This window comes from Aulonocara sp. 'chitande type north' Nkhata Bay, linkage group LG3 (genome assembly GCF_057382095.1).
Source record: "Aulonocara sp. 'chitande type north' Nkhata Bay isolate Kocher_YH1m ecotype deep benthic linkage group LG3, A_spYH_male_GT1.1, whole genome shotgun sequence".
In the NCBI taxonomy this organism is placed as follows: Eukaryota; Metazoa; Chordata; class Actinopteri; order Cichliformes; family Cichlidae; genus Aulonocara; species Aulonocara sp. 'chitande type north' Nkhata Bay.
In genome coordinates, this window is record NC_141346.1 from 24,530,958 (window position 1) to 24,549,936 (window position 18,979).

The 18,979-nt window shown below is 42.0% G+C and overlaps 5 protein-coding genes, 1 long non-coding RNA gene and 1 pseudogene across 6 annotated transcripts; 3 read left to right on the plus strand and 4 right to left on the minus strand.

The window, feature by feature from the left end:
- On the plus strand, positions 1 to 572 carry LOC147334724 (histone H2B 1/2). The gene has a single exon (XM_086287406.1). It carries the CDS (start codon positions 35 to 37, stop codon positions 407 to 409), a length of 375 nt encoding a protein of 124 aa, XP_086143532.1. The 5' UTR covers positions 1 to 34; the 3' UTR covers positions 410 to 572.
- A 1,125-nt stretch (positions 573 to 1,697) lies between these two features.
- LOC147334725 (histone H4) lies at positions 1,698 to 2,129 on the plus strand. Its single transcript, XM_086287405.1, has one exon. The coding sequence runs from the start codon at positions 1,795 to 1,797 to the stop codon at positions 2,104 to 2,106; it is 312 nt and encodes a 103-aa protein (XP_086143531.1). The 5' UTR covers positions 1,698 to 1,794; the 3' UTR covers positions 2,107 to 2,129.
- Positions 2,130 to 5,195: 3,066 nt separating this feature from the next.
- LOC147334726 (uncharacterized) lies at positions 5,196 to 7,898 on the minus strand. Its single transcript, XR_015128597.1, has 4 exons — positions 7,564 to 7,898; positions 6,503 to 6,651; positions 5,644 to 5,808; positions 5,196 to 5,568 (listed from the first exon to the last, which is right to left on the minus strand). It is a non-coding gene; the product is annotated as an uncharacterized LOC147334726 (long non-coding RNA).
- Positions 7,899 to 9,547: 1,649 nt separating this feature from the next.
- On the minus strand, positions 9,548 to 9,966 carry LOC147334727 (histone H3). Its single transcript, XM_086287407.1, has one exon. It carries the CDS (start codon positions 9,964 to 9,966, stop codon positions 9,556 to 9,558), a length of 411 nt encoding a protein of 136 aa, XP_086143533.1. The 3' UTR covers positions 9,548 to 9,555.
- A 314-nt stretch (positions 9,967 to 10,280) lies between these two features.
- On the plus strand, positions 10,281 to 10,704 carry LOC147334728 (histone H2A-like). The gene has a single exon (XM_086274587.1). It carries the CDS (start codon positions 10,290 to 10,292, stop codon positions 10,674 to 10,676), a length of 387 nt encoding a protein of 128 aa, XP_086130713.1. The 5' UTR covers positions 10,281 to 10,289; the 3' UTR covers positions 10,677 to 10,704.
- A 1,875-nt stretch (positions 10,705 to 12,579) lies between these two features.
- LOC147334729 (histone H1 pseudogene) lies at positions 12,580 to 13,331 on the minus strand (annotated as a pseudogene).
- Positions 13,332 to 14,870: 1,539 nt separating this feature from the next.
- LOC147334730 (histone H2B 1/2) lies at positions 14,871 to 15,448 on the minus strand. The gene has a single exon (XM_086274599.1). The coding sequence runs from the start codon at positions 15,431 to 15,433 to the stop codon at positions 15,059 to 15,061; it is 375 nt and encodes a 124-aa protein (XP_086130725.1). The 5' UTR covers positions 15,434 to 15,448; the 3' UTR covers positions 14,871 to 15,058.
- Positions 15,449 to 18,979: the final 3,531 nt, after the last annotated feature.

The window sequence follows — 18,979 nt, forward strand, 5'->3', positions numbered from 1 at the left end:
CTCATTCGTTACTGCAGAGTATCGAGGAGAGAAAATGCCTGAACCCGCCAAGTCCGCGCCCAAGAAGGGCTCCAAGAAAGCCGTGACCAAGACCGCCGGCAAGGGCGGCAAGAAGAAGAGAAAGACCAGGAAGGAGAGCTACGCCATCTACGTGTACAAGGTGCTGAAGCAGGTCCACCCTGACACCGGGATCTCATCCAAAGCCATGAGCATCATGAACTCGTTTGTCAACGACATCTTCGAGCGCATCGCAGCCGAGGCATCTCGCCTGGCACACTACAACAAACGCTCCACCATCACTTCCAGGGAGATCCAGACCGCAGTGCGCCTCCTTCTCCCCGGTGAGCTGGCCAAGCACGCCGTGTCTGAGGGCACAAAGGCCGTCACCAAGTACACGAGCTCAAAGTAAACTGACTGGATCTCACACGTCAACACAACGGCTCTTTTCAGAGCCACACACTAAACTGACGAGCAGAATTCCAACTGCTAAACATGCAGCTCACTATGTTACAACTACTGTAATCGCGGATGTGCACCTTTGTGTCACTGGGTGCTATCAATCCGCTGTACCGACCCCCAGTCAACAGAAATGTGTTCCGGTTTTTACTTTGTAGTCACTTTGTCTTTCTACGAACACAATTAATGCGACTTTTTATTTAACACTTGGTTTTAGTTCAAAGTATACTTCTGATATGCAAAGTTGAGCAGTCATTAGATTAAAATGCTTTGGCACAAAACTAGACTCAACATTCATGTTGCAGCTTTTCATTGCATGGTCGTGTCTGTATAGTTTTGGTCGTCTGTATTCATCTTGTTGCAGTTTTCTGCTTCTGCTGTGAGGTCCCACCTCCATGCACTTATACAATTATTCGCTAGACGGGTATTTCTTATAAATGATATCATATTAGGGAAATTTTCCTATACATATCTTTGACCTGGAGTAGAATTGATTATGAAATGGAAAGAAAAAATGCTTATGAACTTACAAATTAGCAACATGATCCGTTTAAGGTAACCCTTTTCCATTTTTATGGAATTTGGAATTAAGAGAATTTGTTCCACTGTGCGAAAAGGCTGGAGTGCAGAAAAACTGGTACAGATGCAGTTACAGTGTACCTGGGCCCCACCAACTATCAGCTAAAGAGAAGAAATAAATAAAATTGCTGCACATTTTCTAGACCCGTCTGTGGTCCTGTCTGTTATATGCAGCACCATGCTCTTGCTTCACTGTTAAAAGTTATCAACTACATTTTAAAATATGCTATTAAACACATAATACATTTATAGATGCATATTATTATTCATGTATGAAATATTGAGTTCTATTGTTATTTTTAAAGCCTACACTGGCTGTTGTAGTGGAGGGACACATTTTATTCCAAGCTGAGCGCGTACTGCTATTTATTTTACCATGTATTTATTTCATTACTCGTTTCATAACCATTTTGATTCATGTACATTTGAACATATGGAGTTCTGTAGTGTTAAGGCCCTCCCAGCTGGAGGAGAAGAGTCAGTGGCTGCCCTGTGTCCCCCTCCTCAGTACTTTTCCACTAAAGCTGAGGTTGAAAGTTGCGATTTGGTGCGAGCCTCCCTTCGGTTAGACTTAATTTGTCATTAACAAAAGACAACATTTCCACATTTAGAGAGTAGAAGAGTGGGCGGGGCCACTGAGCTTCGAGCGGTCCAGCGAACCGTCTGTTTTCTTTTACGTCCGCCGAGCACAGATAATAACACGGCTCCGTGGGGTTGAGATTCATTCGACTTTGTTCGTTCAGAGAAGAAACAATAACCATGAGTGGACGAGGCAAGGGCGGCAAAGGACTCGGCAAAGGAGGCGCCAAGCGTCACCGTAAAGTTCTCCGTGATAACATCCAGGGCATCACCAAACCGGCCATCCGCCGTCTGGCTCGCCGCGGCGGAGTGAAGCGTATCTCCGGTCTGATCTACGAGGAGACCCGCGGTGTGCTCAAGGTGTTTCTGGAGAACGTCATCCGCGACGCCGTCACCTACACTGAGCACGCTAAGAGGAAGACTGTGACCGCCATGGATGTGGTGTACGCTCTGAAGAGGCAGGGCCGCACTCTGTACGGCTTCGGCGGGTAAACTCATTCTCTCCAATCCATCAAACGGCTCTTTTAAGAGCCACCCACTTTCACTTTCAGAGCTTTGTTCTGCGATCTTGTTGGTTTTTGGTTTTTTTTTTTTTTTTTTTTTTAAAATCATGATTCAGGCAAGTCCTGAAAGTTATCAAAATATCTGCCAGTATCCCCCAAGCAACTTCTGAAGTAATATGTTATAACTTAACAATTACCAACTGAGATTCCTAAAATTAACTCTTCATTTTTCTAGAGTCTATAAAATTAAGCTGTTTATCATGTGTGCTTTCCTTTCTCCTTAACTGACAGAGCCACAAACTGAACTTAAAGTTACAGACCTATTCAATACCACTGTTTCATTAAACTCAACTATAGCAGGAGTGTAGCCCAAAAGAAAACTGAAAGATTTCACTGATTAACCAGTTTATTTGTAAATGCTGTCCTGCCACAAATCCGCTTAAAGCAGAAGTACTTATTAGTGATGGGATTTCTGGCTCGGCTAACTAAAAAGAGCCAGCTCTTCAGGTTGTTTTGTTGCTTTAATTTATTAACAATAACAAGAAATTATGCACAAAAGGAATTACTACTGCAAAATAAAGTTTTTTTTTTTAATTTATATATGTGTGCAGTGGCCCCTGGAGACAAAGCATGTACAAACTCCAAAGCATATTCCTAGTGTTAATTGAACTTCCGAAACAGAACTACCTAGATCACTTAAATTACAGAAATGAAAGCATATGGGTATTGTTTGTGTATTTATACACAAGCACTCATATATATTCAAGTAATTTTTAAAAAAAAGTTCATTTACCTGCTACTACCACACACTAAATCCGGTCGTTAGTACTTCCTGGCTTGTGTAGCCACTAGGTAACAAAAGCTCAACACCGCGCCGAGCATCCTGGAGCACTTCTGTTGTGTTTTGTACGTGTTTTGGAGTTCGTATGCGCTTTGTCTCTAGGGTCCATTGTAAATATACTTTTATTTATTCACTCCTAATAAAATGTAATAAATCATATATTACAAAAACCAACTATTCAGTTCAACTTTTAACTATTTACATTTTCATCTTCATCTTTTTCCTTTTAAACAAATTTAAAGTGAAACAACACCAAACACTGCAAACCACAACACAATTAAATATAAATTCTAATATGAAAACAAAAAGATGCATATATTCTGTCATATGGACCTGCATGAATAAACTTTCTGAATCCTTTATCATCTGCAACTGAAAATAGTTGTGGATGATTACTACACCTTTCTAATGTGACGTTGTTGTCCGTGGCTCTCTTTCCCCCTCTCTTCCTCCTGATCTGTTCCTGTGCTACTGAGATTGTGACTACCGCCCTCCCCTCCTTCCCAGCGCAAAGCACAACCCACAATCATAAGAAAAGTGAAAGAGAGAGAGAGAGAGAGAGAGAGAGAGAGAGAGAGAAAACAACCCACATCTTGCGATAAGGAGCCGGCTCGCATCGTTCACGTCAAAGATCCGGCTCTAAGAGCCATTTCGTTCGCAACCGACACATCACTAGTGCTTATGTAGTATGTCTTTTTTTTTTTAAGATAACCAACCCACCTTTGATCTAGTACAGCAGGGGTCCCCAATCCCAGTCCACGAGGGCCGGTGTCCCTGCAGGTTTTAGATCTCACCCTGGATCAACACACCTGAATCACATGATTAGTTCATTACCAGGCCTCTGGAGAACTTCAAGACATGTTGAGAAGGTAATTTATCCATTTAAGTCAGCTGTGATGGATCAAGGACATCTAAAACCTACAGGGACACCAGCCCACGTCAACTGGGATTGGGGACCGCTGTAGTAGAGGGTGGACATGCGTGGATGAAGCCCTATGAAGCTTTTGAAGCCTCTTCCTGATGTGTGCCTGAAATTTTATTTTCACCAACAGGTCTGTTTAAACTGCAAACAAAATATCAAAGGCAACTGTTAATGCTCTGTGATGAAATGACCCACATCGCAAACAAGAAGTTTTGCCAGATTGTCTACGTTGACGTGCTTCCAGGTAAAGAAAAAAAAAAAAGAAAAAAAGGAGAAATATACTTTCCTACATTTGCAATTCTACATGCTTTTAAACAATTTAAAAAGTACAATTCATAGTTTGTGAATTACTTAATGTTTAATTACTATTGAACAAATGACCGACTAAGAATTTTAGACTTTAGTTTACTTCAGTCATATTCCATATAAATCAGGTATCATACAAAAATAAAAAAAAGCTTGAAATACAATCATGACAATAAAAGAATATGACTTTAAGGACTTAACATTACTTCAGTTATAGGACACTGTGTTGGTTCTGTCACCAGATAATAGGACATAGATGACAAGAATAAAATGGGTAACTGCTTCAGTGTTTCTGTCAGTTTGTGCAGATCTTGATATTTGTCTCAAAAATGAACCCTATGAATATGTCAGTACCATTAGGATGAAATTGTGTCACCAACATGTTAATGTTAGATAACATTTTAACAGCCTCTGCACTCAGAAAAATAAAGGTGCCAACTGGAACCAAAAGTGGTTCTTTAGACTGATGCCATAGAAGAACCTTTTTTGGTGCCACAAAGAACCTTTCAAACGATGGTTCTTTGAAGAACCATTTCTTTCAGTGGTTCATTGAAGAACCTTTAAAGGTTCCCCAAAGAACCATCAAGAAATGGTTCTTTGGGGCACCTTTAATGGTTTTTCAAAGAACCTTTTTAAAAATGGTTCTTTAAAAGAACCATTTTAAAGAACCTTTTTTGAGTGGTTCTTTAAAAAACCATTTTAAATCTTTCAAAATAAAATGCATCATAAATTGAATTTGAGTAGGGTAAAATAAATACGAGCACAGCATAGACATATATTAATGGTTTATTGTCATTTTGTAGTAACCAAAAGACAAAAAGGCATTTTAACCCTCAGCACAACATCACTACTAATACATGTCACATATTAGTGTTTTAAACAGTAATAATAAAATATATTTGCTATACTATAAATAAATATATATAAATACTATAGCTACAGATAACACAACAAATAATACATGTATTGTTTAATTAATAAAACATCAAAAAGTGATAAAACACATTAGAAATAGCAATAGCTTCATAACAGACCAATAAATCAACACATTATCAGCAGATGTTTGCATGTTCAGTAAAAATATTTCAACAACAAGTTTATGATTAAAATGATCAATGAACTTCAGCCTTACGCTATGTAATGTACGTTTCATGTTGTACTCATAGTCCTTTGTTAGTCCAGTTTAGGACAATGTCTCTGACGTATGTTTCATATCAAATATATGTCATATCAAAACAAGCCCACACCTGCAGTTGTTTCAGTTTTTCACTGGTGTTTCCTGTTAGCTGGTCAACCTCACTCAGGCAGACATCCATATCAGCCAACCAAACGACAAGTTCCTCCCTTTGTGCTTCAAATCCCTCCCACTCTGAGACAAGGAGCTGAAAGAGAGAGAAAAGAGTCAATTATAAAGAAGAGAAAAGTGAAACCCTCCTCAGAAGGTCTGACTCGCATACCTGCAGTTGACCTGTGATGGACTCCAGTTTGGCGTTCACGTCATCCCTCGCCGATGCCAGCAGCCGAGTCTGCAGGGTGCCCTGGAAGAGCTGAGTTAATGTTCGACTCCTCCTGGTCAAGCTCTCCAGCTGGATGAGCCGAGGTCTCCCCTCTCACCGCTGCCTCTGAACACAGAAACACAAATTTCATCTGAAGCAGGAGGTGCAGATTTTTTTTTGCTATTCTTTTCTAAATGCAGGCTAGATCACGTGGAGGTATTTGGAAAACTTTTTTGGCCAGTGGACGACTGTCGTCTTGCAGAAAGTCAAATCAAACATATGCGATACACAATCAATTCACAAGAACACATTATAAAAAATAAGTCCAGTTCTTGCCTGATTTCAAATGAATTCTGCATCAAAACAGGGTGACAGAAGTAAAACGAGTGCACAAAGCCTCACTTTGTACAAGCCTGCTATTACAGTTCTCCTCTATGCAGACGACTTTCCTGTTTTCAAGGCACAACTTGGATCTGCTGTACGAATCTTATGAATACACACTAAATGAAACAATAGTGTGCATGACTCCAGATTCTGATCCCTCATCCTAATATGGTCCCAACATAGCAACAGCAATAAAGCAAATGTTGAGGGTTCAAGTCCATAAACCAATGGCTGAAGTGGGTTTTATCATAAGGGTGATAAATATACAAATTTCAGTCTGTCTTAGAGATTTGAGGTTCATTTACCTGCAGATGCACTATACGTGCCTGCTCTATGGTTTTTCACAACATTTTGCACATCACTATTTAATACAGGAAGTAGGTGAACTAAAACAAGTCATCTTTCTTTGTTAGAGGACCATATTAATGAAACAAACCTCAATGACATCATAGGGAGCCCTAAAGATGCTCCTGCTGCTTCTCTTCCTCCTCATCCTAAGCTTCCTTCTTCTTGTCCTCAACTTCCATCCAATTGTAATTCAACCTAATTGTGTTTCTCCCCCTCCTCTTCCTCATTTTGTTGGAGCTGTGAACACAATTAATGTGAATCTGGATTAATTTGTGCAAACAAGAAAAATCTACAGCTTTTTGGTCAGAGGTGCTCTTGTGATTTAAGCCGGGTAGAGTAGATTTATGTGTTGATGCTACCTGCTTCAGCTGAGTGATATTTACACCCTGGCTGGATTACAAACTTTAACCATGTGCTGAACTTTGGCCCAGCGTTGATACCTCTTGTTAGTATAACGACCTCTTCTTAGCTTGTATGTATGATGTATGATGGTGGATAAATGAAATATACAAAAAAATTAACTATACTACAAAAGAACATCTATCTTGGAAACATCAAATGACCGGAGCATAACTTGTCAACTAGTCCGAAACTAAGTTATGCAGGAACAGTCAAAGACACACCTTCTCATGTCACATTTCTATTCATTTCTATATAATTTGATTAGACAATAAAGAGTTATCTAATCGAATTATTCATTCAAAACTCTTATGCATAGCTGTATTTTATAAAGCTCATACAGAATTCAAGGTACAGGTTCATGTGAGTATTTAATGTACGGCTCAGATCTACAGAATTTCAGAGTTTCTAGAGCAGACACAGCGCTCACGTCACAACAGGCTTCAGGCGCCATTTTAGTGACTTTAATAATATATTACATTTTAATTTCGGTCTAGCTGACATTAGGTTATGTACGCAGCACGCAATTGAACCACATATTTTATAAGCCAAAGGTTCAAATTAGCTGGGAGCAGCTTCACTTAATTATGACAGTGGTTTTGTTAGGAAAACAGTTGGATACTAAATTGCGTTGACCTCAACGGCTAACGTATCTAGCTAATCGCTACTGTTAGCACAACATTAACAGCAAGCTACAATGACGAGTAACAAAAATAAAACCGTAATAAGGTTTTAATGAAAATGTTTTACCTTTTCCAACAGTCCCAGAATCCACAGCTTCAAAGTCCAGCAGGTACTGAAGACTGTTATCCGTTTCGCTGTCACCGTCCGTGAGGTTTTTTTCCCCGAAAGGTCAAGGCCCGCCGCTCGCACACTCTGTCTGCGCATGCGCATCCCAACGACTGACCCCCTCCGTCCGCTCCCGGGAGGTTATAGTATGACGTGTTCTGACGTCACTCTCTCTCCCTGTCATTTATTTGGCTCGAAACACATATTAACAAATTGATCAGTGATGAACAACTACTCAGATCATTTACCTAAGCAGTGCGCTTTGTCAAAACGAAGTCTGTGTCCATTACACTGACATTCTGTTCTGCAATTGTTATTTACTTGTATTTTATAATTTGACTTTACATACTGCTGGGTGGTTTGTAAAGTTTACAATAACTAGTATTATCATTATACTATATTTTCAAAAATATATAATAATCTCAAAAGCAATGCCTTGGAGTAGAAAATAGTAATGCTTTATTAAAATTTAAAACTAATGTACAGTACTTGAATGTGTGTATTGTGTCTACTGTTTACAAATATTTCTAACTTTTATTTGAATATTCAGTTTCCTACCATCTTCTCTTAAAGGGTAATTGCCAGGTATCCCGCCCTCCCCCTTTGCACACACATGCACACAAAGAAAACACACAGTATAATTCACAGCCTCATTATAGTGAATAAATATTTATGCTATTTACACCATCAAACTTAGATTGCTAAGGATGAAGAACCTTTTGTTCTTTAAAGAACCATTTGTAATAGCTGAAGAACCATCCACAAAATAAAAAGGTTCTTTGACGTATGATGGTTCTTTAAAGAACCATGAAGACATCTGAAGAACCATTTAAGAACCATAATTTTTCTGAGTGTGCAAACCAATAATAACATGTGTAGTTTAGAGTATTTTATAGCACATTTAAACAATAGGAGTCTACGCTTTATACGTCAGAGCACTTGGCCTATCATATCATCTAGTACAAAGCACTGAAATGTGATGAGCTTTGGAAAATAATTAATGAAACCAAAAATGAAGGTGTAATTCAATATAAGTATGCAAATGAAGATGAAAACCTTTCAATAGTTAAAAATATACAAGACAAAATATTATCTGAAAGCATGAGAGACGTGGTATGGCTCATCTCGCTCGGGCGCCTCCCTGTGAGGGCGGTGGTACAGTGGAGTTGTTTTGTTACCACCATGAAATGTCCTATGACAGACTGTGATGAAGATGAGACCCTAGAACATCTTCTATTGGATTGTTATAGGACAACTGAGATCAGGCAGAAGATGACAGAGATTGGCTATGATGTGGATGTTAATATTAAAGCAGTTAAATATGGTTTGTTTAAAGAAAAAATGGGTGAAGACAAAAGGAGACTCTTTTGGTTAGTAATGTGTGTAATAAACACACGTATTTGGAAAACCCGTGCCAAAGGAGTACTTGAACAAAAGATAAGTAGTGATGTGGTGAGTAAACATATCATTACAGACCTGTGGAGAAGACGAACAATGGACCTGAAACTTGGGAAAGTTTTCCCCTGGAACGAATTAAAACTAAGTCTTGTGAACGTTGTGTGGACTCAGATTTTCCTCCTTGTTGTATGTGCTCATGGTTTTGTGTATGTAATTGTATGTGTATGTGCATTTTATATGTAAATAAAGTTTAAAAAAAAAAAAAGAAAATACGTGAATAATTAAAGGAGGAAGCCATTACAACAGCATACAACAATTCATGCTTTTAAAAAAAAAAAAAAAAAAAAGAAAAGAAAAATTTAAAAAAAAAAACAAAAAAAAAACGTTTTGTAATGGAAGTCGGTGAATTCCATGTTCATGCCGACTGTAGTTTCTAGAATAGAAAGAGCATGAAGATTGAAGTGCGAGTATGAGCTGCTACTACTACTGGACCGAGCTCTTGGTGTGAGTGAGGTGGCTCTGAAAAGAGCCGTTGTTGGTAGGAGAGCGTGCAGCTTAAGCTCTCTCTCCGCGGATGCGGCGAGCCAGCTGGATGTCTTTGGGCATGATGGTGACCCTTTTGGCGTGGATGGCGCACAGGTTGGTGTCCTCGAAGAGTCCGACCAGATAAGCCTCGCTGGCCTCCTGCAGAGCCATGACAGCAGAGCTCTGGAAGCGCAGGTCGGTCTTGAAGTCTTGAGCGATCTCGCGGACCAGACGCTGGAAGGGCAGCTTGCGGATCAGCAGCTCAGTGGATTTCTGATAACGGCGGATCTCGCGCAGAGCCACAGTACCAGGCCTATAACGGTGGGGCTTCTTGACGCCTCCGGTGGCCGGGGCGCTCTTACGGGCGGCCTTGGTGGCCAGCTGCTTCCTGGGGGCTTTGCCGCCAGTGGATTTGCGAGCGGTCTGCTTGGTTCTTGCCATTCTTCCTTACTTTTCTTTCCCTGTGATAAGAGCAGAAAATGTAGCGAACAGAGGAGACTCGCTGCTCTTATACTGTGTGACTGGCTGTGACGCGGTGCCGCTCCGGCTCGTGATTGGTGACGGGCTCCACGTGGAGCACCGCCCGCCTCGTGTGTGCTGCTCATTGGAGAAAAGTGCATTGATGTTGCGCGCTGCCGCAAGTCTCTCTGCGATTGGTGCGTGACGAAGCTGCGCGCGCTCTGCGGAAATATAAGCGAGGCTTTGAGCTGATCGGGCCACATTTTCTCTCAGTCTCGATACTACGAAGAAAAGAACCTGTTAAAATGAGTGGGCGCGGCAAGACCGGAGGCAAAGCCAGAGCTAAGGCCAAGACCCGCTCATCCCGTGCCGGGCTTCAGTTCCCCGTGGGTCGTGTCCACAGGCTGCTGCGTAAAGGTAACTATGCCGAGCGTGTAGGAGCCGGCGCTCCTGTTTACCTGGCGGCTGTGCTCGAGTACCTGACCGCTGAGATCCTGGAGCTGGCTGGCAACGCAGCCCGCGACAACAAGAAGACTCGCATCATCCCACGTCACCTGCAGCTGGCTGTGCGCAACGACGAGGAGCTCAACAAGCTCCTGGGGGGAGTCACCATCGCTCAGGGTGGTGTGCTGCCCAACATCCAGGCTGTGCTGCTGCCCAAGAAGACCGAGAAGCCCGCCAAGGCCAAGTAAACGCAAAGCGCTCGGCTTCACCAACAACAAAGGCTCTTTTAAGAGCCACACACTTCTCTCTAAGCAAACATCCTTCTTTCTGTTAGTGTTTGTAACAACTTGTGTCCTGGGAAATGTAGATTATGCATCTTGATTTACTTTGAAGTGTACGTTCATGTCATCTTAGTCACGGACTGAAATCCACCTTCAAAAAAAAAAAAAAAACTAGAGCTGTGTGCGTTTAGTCTATTCTTTTGTGAATAAAACAAACTTTAGGTCTTGATATAAAACTGAAGCAAAAAGCTCTGTCTCCTGCGTTGTGGTGTGGGGTCGTGTTCAACCTCATTGCTCATCTTACTAATTAAGAATACATTGGATGTCACTAATTATTAGCTTAACTGACTGGACACTCATCATGGTTCACACTCTTTATAATTAAAACAGTTTCTAAGCTCATGGAAACAGACAACACGCAGTTCAAACCTTGTTAAACACAGGAAAATATAACAACGTGAGGTGGAGAGGGACAGGTGGAGGAAAATGTGCAGCTGTTTGCGACGTGTTCAGCGCTGCTGCTGAATTTGGGACATTTTGCAAAGTCACATCTACGCTTAGGGTTTTGTGTCTATTGTGAGTAGAATAAAACAATTCGAAGAATAGAATGTGTTTAGGTTTACTTAGATAATAGGGGGCAGCTGGTGATCAGAAGAACAGGAAATGATTCCTAAGTGTGGGTTTTGTTAGAATGACTTTGTCAACCTGTTTTAAGGACAATAGTGGATTTTTGTTCTCAAAGCTTTTCATGCGACCTTAAAGCTCCCAAGAATGACATTAAGTTGCTGAACCCTGACCTCTGACGTGCCAAATCAGTTGGTTCAGCTATAAACTTTGGTGTGTAACTGTATAGTATGAAAAATGCATTGACAGTGGGGGTCTGCCTGTTATAAAGTGAGTGAAATCTGCCTCAGCCAAGAACAAGAAGCCACAGTTACTAGTCTGGGAAGAGGACAGTGGAGGGGGACACAGGGCAGCCCCGGACTCTTCTTCAGCTGGGATATCCAAAGAATCGGTGAGGTCAAGAAGTAAACTCAAGACTATATTTTGAAATAATATATAGTTTTTTAAACCTACAAATTATTAACAGAATGGTTTTATTGTGTTATTATAGGAGTTGTGTCGCCAAATAACAACATAAATCGCCTTGAGGCGACTTATGTTGTGATTTGGCGCTATATAAATTGAATTGAATTGAAAATAATTTAATTCCCCTCATCCTTCACGCTACAGAGCTCCATGGTAAAATAAATAGCAGTACGGGCTCAGCTTGGAGTAAAATGTGTCCTTGAAATCACACAATATCAATTCAACTGGCCTAGATTTCGTCAGGTAAAGTTGTAGATTAGAGCATTTCAAGTGGATTATATTAGCTAGGTATCATTAAAATATACAGTGTACTTCCAGTACAACAGCCAGTGTAGGCTTTTAAAAAAAATAGAACTCAATATTTCATACAAGAATAATAACATGCATCTATGAATGTATTATGTGTTGTTTAATAGAATATTTTAAAATGTAGTTGCTAACCTTTAACAGTTTATTTCTTGTATGATGTTTCACAGTAAAAGTGGTGTGATGCTTGTATTACGAAGGTGTGATTGTAAATAGTTGTTAATATTTGTATTCTTGTAGTTGCAGACTTGCTTAGACAGCACTAATGTGCACCATGATAAGATAAGATAACCTTTATTAGTCCCACACGTGGGAAATTTGTTTTGTCACAGCAGGAAGTGGACAGTGCAAAAGTTATGATAGTAATCCAAGTTGTAATTGTAATGAGGACAAATGAGGGGGAAAAAAGTGTTTTAATAACATGGACATTATTGTGAATGACAGAGTGGTGAGTGAGTGAGTGAGAGGAAGGAGCTCTTGTGTGTTGCTGTGGTGGCTCTGAGAAGAGCCGTTGTTGAGTGTGAGAGCGGTGTCAGCTCACTTCTTCTTGGCTGCTGTGGCCGCCTTCTTGACTTTGGGCTTGGCGGCCTTCTTGGCGGGGGATTTCTTTGTTGCGGGAGCCTTCTTGAGCACCTTCTTGGGGCTCTTTGCTGCTTTCTTGGTGCTTTTGGGCGCTTTCTTGGCCGCCGCTGCGGGCTTCTTGGCCTTCTTTGGCGACTTCTTAGCGGCTGCGGGCTTCTTAGCTGCTGCTGCTGCCTTCTTGGGCGACTTCTTAGCAGCTGCTGCCGGTTTCTTGGCTTTGGCCGCGGCGGGCTTCTTGGCTTTAGGAGCGGCTTTCTTCGCGGGCTTCTTGGCTTTGCTCTCAGTAACCTTCTTGTTCATCTTGAAGGATCCGGAGGCCCCGGTGCCCTTGGTCTGCACCAGAGTGCCCTTCGCTACCAGGCTCTTGATGGCGGTCTTTACGCGGGCCTTGTTCTTGTCCACATCGTAGCCTACGGCAGCCAGAGCCTTCTTGAGCGCGGCTGCGGACACGCCGCTGCGCTCCTTGGAAGCGGCCACGGTTTTCACAATCAGCTCGCCCACGCTGGGGCCGACCTTCTTGGGCTTGGAAGCCGTCGTCTTCTTCTTCTTGGCCGCCTTGGCCGGGACGACAGCAGGTGCGGGAGCTTCCTCGGACATTTTCCTCTTTCGCGTCTGATCGAGATTCACGGTACAGTGATGGCAAGTCGGAAGCGCCACGCTGCACTTAAACGCATCATGAGAACCGTGGAGAGTGAAGGCAGCGCGCGCAGCTCTCGCGTGTCTCGCAAAGCTTCATTTTGTGTTTCGTGTCTCGGGATCAAAGAGCTTAAAGTGAGTGTGTGAGCAGCACTGCAGGTCGACAGTGGAGCAGTCCACAGCGGGCTTGTGTCTCGTCGTGCAGGCCTCGTGTCGGGCTCTCGTGCTCTCTGCTCTCGGTTCGTGGAGCTCCCAAAGCTCGGCGACTCGGTGCGGAGCTCAGCGCTGCTCGGCGGCTTCTTGGACTCTTTTCTCTGCTAAAACCGGTGGAGCCGCAGCAGAGCTCCGTAAAAAGCCTTTTCCAGCTGATACACATGTTTGTTCACGCACTCCGAGTTAAAAGCAGCATCTGGTGAGCGCAGCTTTGGGACAAAGTGACGCTGCGAGCTCCCAGCAAACACACCGATGCTGCTGCAGGCCCACGGAGCAGCGAGACTTGTGTGACAGCTGCTCACTTCTAACCAAAGCACAGTTTCACTCACATTGTTGTACAGAAGCTTCATTAGTGACCTTACAGCAGCTCGCTTCCACACTTTGGCTCTGATCTCTTAGTCTGCATTGACTCAGTTTCCTTCTACAGTTACTGACTCTACAATAAACAACAGCAGTGAATGAACACGTGACTACACACATCCACAAACTGATCACTGCGTATCTCAATGTGTAATACTCAACACCTGCTAAAAACACACAGCCATCTCACTGTTAATCACTCTCTTTCGCTATTAGTCAAAAATTATTTTATCCTTGTATCTATTCTATTTATTATTATCGTAATAAGGTTGTTGTTATTATTTGTTATTTATTTTATCCTGCTCTGCCCATGTGGGTGCATTTCCCAGCTCTGGCACTAATAAAGCTTGTCTCATGCCCAGTATATCTGCTCCTCTTTCTGGAGGATTCTATTATCCCACCTACTGAAAAATATGTGACCACAGTTTTTTTTGTGCATAAGTCAAATCCTGAACAATACCCCTGACCCACACCATCATGTGCTGACCAGTCACCGGAGTGTGTTTAGTGAGAGACTGAGATGACCAAAAATCCCCTCTGAACACCACAGGAAATCATTACTACCTCCTGTACAACTCCTCCATCTTATGCACAGCACTTACTACAATAGTTGCATTATATAAAAGGTGGCTATGGAGCCATCAAATTAGGAGTTAGATTGAAGAAAGCTTTGATGGAAATTCCTCTGGGAATTGCAGAAAGCTGGATGTGAAGGACACAGCAGGGCCTGCCTGTGGCATAGGCAGTATAGGCAAATGCTAACAGTGTCATCCATCCAGGGGCACCACAAGTGAGGGAAAAAACAATTAAAATGCTTTGTTGCTACTAGTTTTGTGCCAAAGCATTTTAATCTAATGACTGCTCAACTTTGCATATCAGAAGAAGAGAAGTACACTTTGAACTAAAACCAAGTGTTAAATAAAAAGTCGCATTAATTGTGTTCGTAGAAAGACAAAGTGACTACAAAGTAAAAACCGGAACACATTTCTGTTGACTGGGGGTCGGTACAGCGGATTGATAGCACCCAGTGACACAAAGGTGCACATCCGCGATTACAGTAGTTGTAACAGTGAGCTGCATGTTTAATAGTTGGAATTCTGCTCGTCAGTTTAGTGTGTGGCTCTGAAAAGAGCCGTTGTGTTGACGTGTGAGATCCAGTCAGTTTACTTTGAGCTCGTGTACTTGGTGACGGCCTTTGTGCCCTCAGACACTGCGTGCTTGGCCAGCTCACCGGGGAGAAGGAGGCGCACTGCGGTCTGGATCTCCCTGGAAGTGATAGTGGAGCGTTTGTTGTAGTGTGCCAGGCGAGATGCCTCGGCAGCGATGCGCTCGAAGATGTCGTTGACAAACGAGTTCATGATGCTCATGGCCTTGGACGAGATCCCGGTGTCAGGGTGGACCTGCTTCAGCACCTTGTACACGTAGATGGCGTAGCTCTCCTTCCTGGTCTTTCTCTTCTTCTTGCCGCCCTTGCCGGCGGTCTTGGTCACGGCTTTCTTGGAGCCCTTCTTGGGCGCGGACTTGGCGGGTTCAGGCATTTTCTCTCCTCGATACTCTGCAGTAACGAATGAGCTGTTTGACCGAGAGCGGCGCTTTTTATACAGGCTGTATGCTAATACCACTGCGCGGGCCCTCGGATCTCATTGGTGGAGCCGCACAGTGGGCCGGACGTTGTGTTGGAGGGAGTTTGTGAACTTTGCTGAAACAGGCGCGCATCTAACAAAGACAGTGGGCTGTGTGATTGTGTCCTCGTTTGCTGACAGTCATTTGTTCTAAATGAGCAGTACATGTAGAGCTCTGTGTGGCAGATATGGATGTGTTAGTAGCAGTAATGTCTTCGGACAACAATGCAATCATTTTAATAACAATTCTGCCTTGTTTCATGTTTCTGTAGCGCCCATGTAACATGGTGATAGTCACAGTTTACGCTCACCAGCACACAGCTTTAAAACTGAGTTTTAGCTCTCAGTGGAGATTAAACACTGGGCATAATTAGGTAACTGCATAGTTTTACTGAAGTCTAATGTCTCACTGGAGCACACATATTAGACTGAACCCCCTCTCTCTATATATATAGTGTACAGGAACATCTGTGCCAAGTATAACCTGGAAGTCCCGAGGTCAAAATGGGAGATGCCCCCAAGAGTGGTGGAGAATGACCGAGCTAAGATCCTGTGGGACTTCCAGATACAGACGGACAAAATGGTGGTGGCTAACCAACCGGACATAGTGGTGGTAGACAAACAGAAGAAGACGGCTCAAATTTAAACTTTAAGCTTAATTCCTTGAGTCAGTAAAGTCAGTCAGTAAAAGTCAGTAAAAATCCATAAATAAAAAAGGGTTAAACAAAATTCAGCTACTAAATAAAGTTGAAGCAAATCTTATTACAAATCTGTAATAAATTAAATTAAATTAAAATTAAATTAAATCTGTGAGTACTGTAAAAATAAACTTCTATAATTAATGTGATTTATTTTTGTGTTGTTGATACTTGTGAGGTTATGTCAGTGACAGGACTGCACTGTCTGCACCGATGTCCTCTGTGTGTGTTTCAGACAGGGGAGACGTCACTTATGGATGACATCATCATCGAACACAAGATAACAGTCAAAGACTACAGAGGTACAGCTGTTGATCTTTTAGTACAAAGATGAAAAATCTGTTAATCAGAATTGAACTTTTCCTTTACTATGAACAGGAAGTGAGAAAGGAAAATAAGTTAAAACAAACAAACTCAAGTTCAAAGTGAGAGAGTAGGAAAAAAAGTGCGCACACATCCTCATTCTAGTAAAATGTGAGCTTATCCACAGCCGGGTCAGTGGGGCAGCAGCCTAAAAACAGACCAGACCTCCCTCTCCCAGGCCGCCTCCTCCAGCCTTTCCAAGGGAACAGGAGTTTCCAGCCAGCTGAGACATATAATCTCTTCAGTGTTTCCTGGTTCTGCTCTGGGGACTCCTCTTCTTTCTTCATCAGGGTTCAGAGTGAGTGCAGCAGTATTTAGATTTCACTCCGAGCCAAGTTGTGGTTAAAACGTATCAGAAACAACGCTGGTCGTCTCTGCAGATGCTGTGTGATCTGATACTTGTCATGTACTGCTCATGCAGCAGCAGAAAATGTGTCCAAAGTTCAACATTTATGTGACCCAAAACAGAAAGTTGTGTTATAACTGTGATGCGTTCACTGACATGTCCTTATTCTTTCACTTTGCTGTATATAAAGAGAACAGAGAGGCTCTGCTCAGCCCAGCAGTCGTCCACCAGTCCAACAACAGGAATCCAGCTGCTGCTCTCTAACTGGTTCTCACATTTATATTTAAATTCTATATATTTATATTCTGTTTGTTCTCCTCACAAAGGAGATGAACATGAAATGAAATCTCATACAACCACTGAGGGCCAGAAAGTTCAAATGGAGAGATATTCTTCTTTCTTTAATAAAGAAGCAGAAGAAGAAGATGGTGCCATAAAAAATTAATTTATCTTTCATACTTAATAGAAAATTCTTCACCAGGCCTTTCAGAATAAAAACGTGAACAATGGTAAATGATGGTGTGTTTTTGTTTTTCACAACAATCCTCTCAAATTCAAAGTCTAAGCTTAATTCCTTGAGTCAGGCAGAAGCCATGTTTGTACAGTCTTTGGCTTTTCTGCTAAGATTCAGGAAATCATTGTTGAAAATCCATGAATAAAAAAGGGTTAAACAAAATTCAGCTACTAGATAAAGTTGAAGAAAATCTTATTACAAATCTGTAATAAATTATTTGTAGACATTTTGGTGTTTGCAGCAACATGTTTGCTCTGTGACTGTTCTCTTTGAGTACTGTAAAAATAAACTTCTATAATTAAGTTGATTCTGTTCATCTGGACGATACATCCTGGACGTGGTGTTTTCAGTGGGAGAAACGTTTTGTCACTCATCCAAGTGACTTCTTCAGTCTCAGCTGACTGCAGGTTTCCCCAAATCTTATAAACAGTACATAAACAGTACATTTGCATAATGACTGAAACTAGAATCACTGAAGGAACAATGGGCAGGGAGGTCTTTTTCTTCATCATAATTGTGCAAATTCTCATGACCATTGATCAGTCATTGTGCGTGTGTGTCAAATCACTACCGATTGGCATGCAGACATGATGAAGTGGATCCAGTGAAGTTGAGAACCTTTTTATATCCCTGACATTCCGCTCCGAAAAGGAAGAAGATGACTCACATAAACCAGAATCTGTTGAAAATTTAACTTTTTAGAGAATTCAATCAGAAACAGGATCATATGGATAAGTTCAGAGTTACAACACAGATCACAGAGGAGTTTTTCAGAAGCATGATCCTGTTGCTTCTGCAGAAGGGAGAACCGGGTGCTGGTGGTGTAGTGGGGGATATTTTAATGGCACACTTTGGACCCCATACTGAGGATTGTTTAAACACCACAGCCTGCTTGAAGTATTCTAACTGACTGTGTGCATCACTTTATAACCACAGTGTCGGCTGAGGCTGATTCCTGCAGGATAAAGTGCCATGTAACTAATGTAATTTCTTGAACGTGACAACAATCCATCCATCCATCTAGCAAGGTATACCTAATAAAGTGGCCGCCGAATATATGCACTGTGTGTAAATGGGAAGATCAGTCACTTCATGATAGCAACCAGCAGATGGCAGCAGTGGAGCATTAGTTTTCCCAATGCATGACAGTTTTCATGTGACCTTTGACCTTTTATGTTACAGTAGAACAAACAGACTGTAAGTTTCCTTCTGAGACCCGAGCTTCTGGTAAGGATGTACTTTACATATCTGGAAGCTGGAAGTATGTCTCAGGTCCTAAAATGCATCTGGAGGACAGCTGATAGAGGATGCAGAGGTTAAACAGCTGTGGCCACAGCTGGAATATAGAAACCGCAGAGGACTCCTTTAACAGCTCGCCCTCTTTATTCAGTTTATTTCAGTTCTTTAAGATGATCAAACCTTCTGCCCTTCATTGTTTCTGTGTGTGATATCTTAAGAAGATGTGATGTCTGTCACATTATCACCATTTTGAAAAGCAGTGCCAACACCTGGAAAGCAGACAGATGTGTAACTACAGATCT

Coding starts and splice junctions, on each gene's coding strand:
- LOC147334724 (XM_086287406.1), top strand. CDS start 35: ATGCCTGAACCCGCCAAGTCCGCGCCCAAGAAGGGCTCCAAGAAAGCC.
- LOC147334725 (XM_086287405.1), top strand. CDS start 1,795: ATGAGTGGACGAGGCAAGGGCGGCAAAGGACTCGGCAAAGGAGGCGCC.
- LOC147334727 (XM_086287407.1), bottom strand. CDS start 9,966: ATGGCAAGAACCAAGCAGACCGCTCGCAAATCCACTGGCGGCAAAGCC.
- LOC147334728 (XM_086274587.1), top strand. CDS start 10,290: ATGAGTGGGCGCGGCAAGACCGGAGGCAAAGCCAGAGCTAAGGCCAAG.
- LOC147334730 (XM_086274599.1), bottom strand. CDS start 15,433: ATGCCTGAACCCGCCAAGTCCGCGCCCAAGAAGGGCTCCAAGAAAGCC.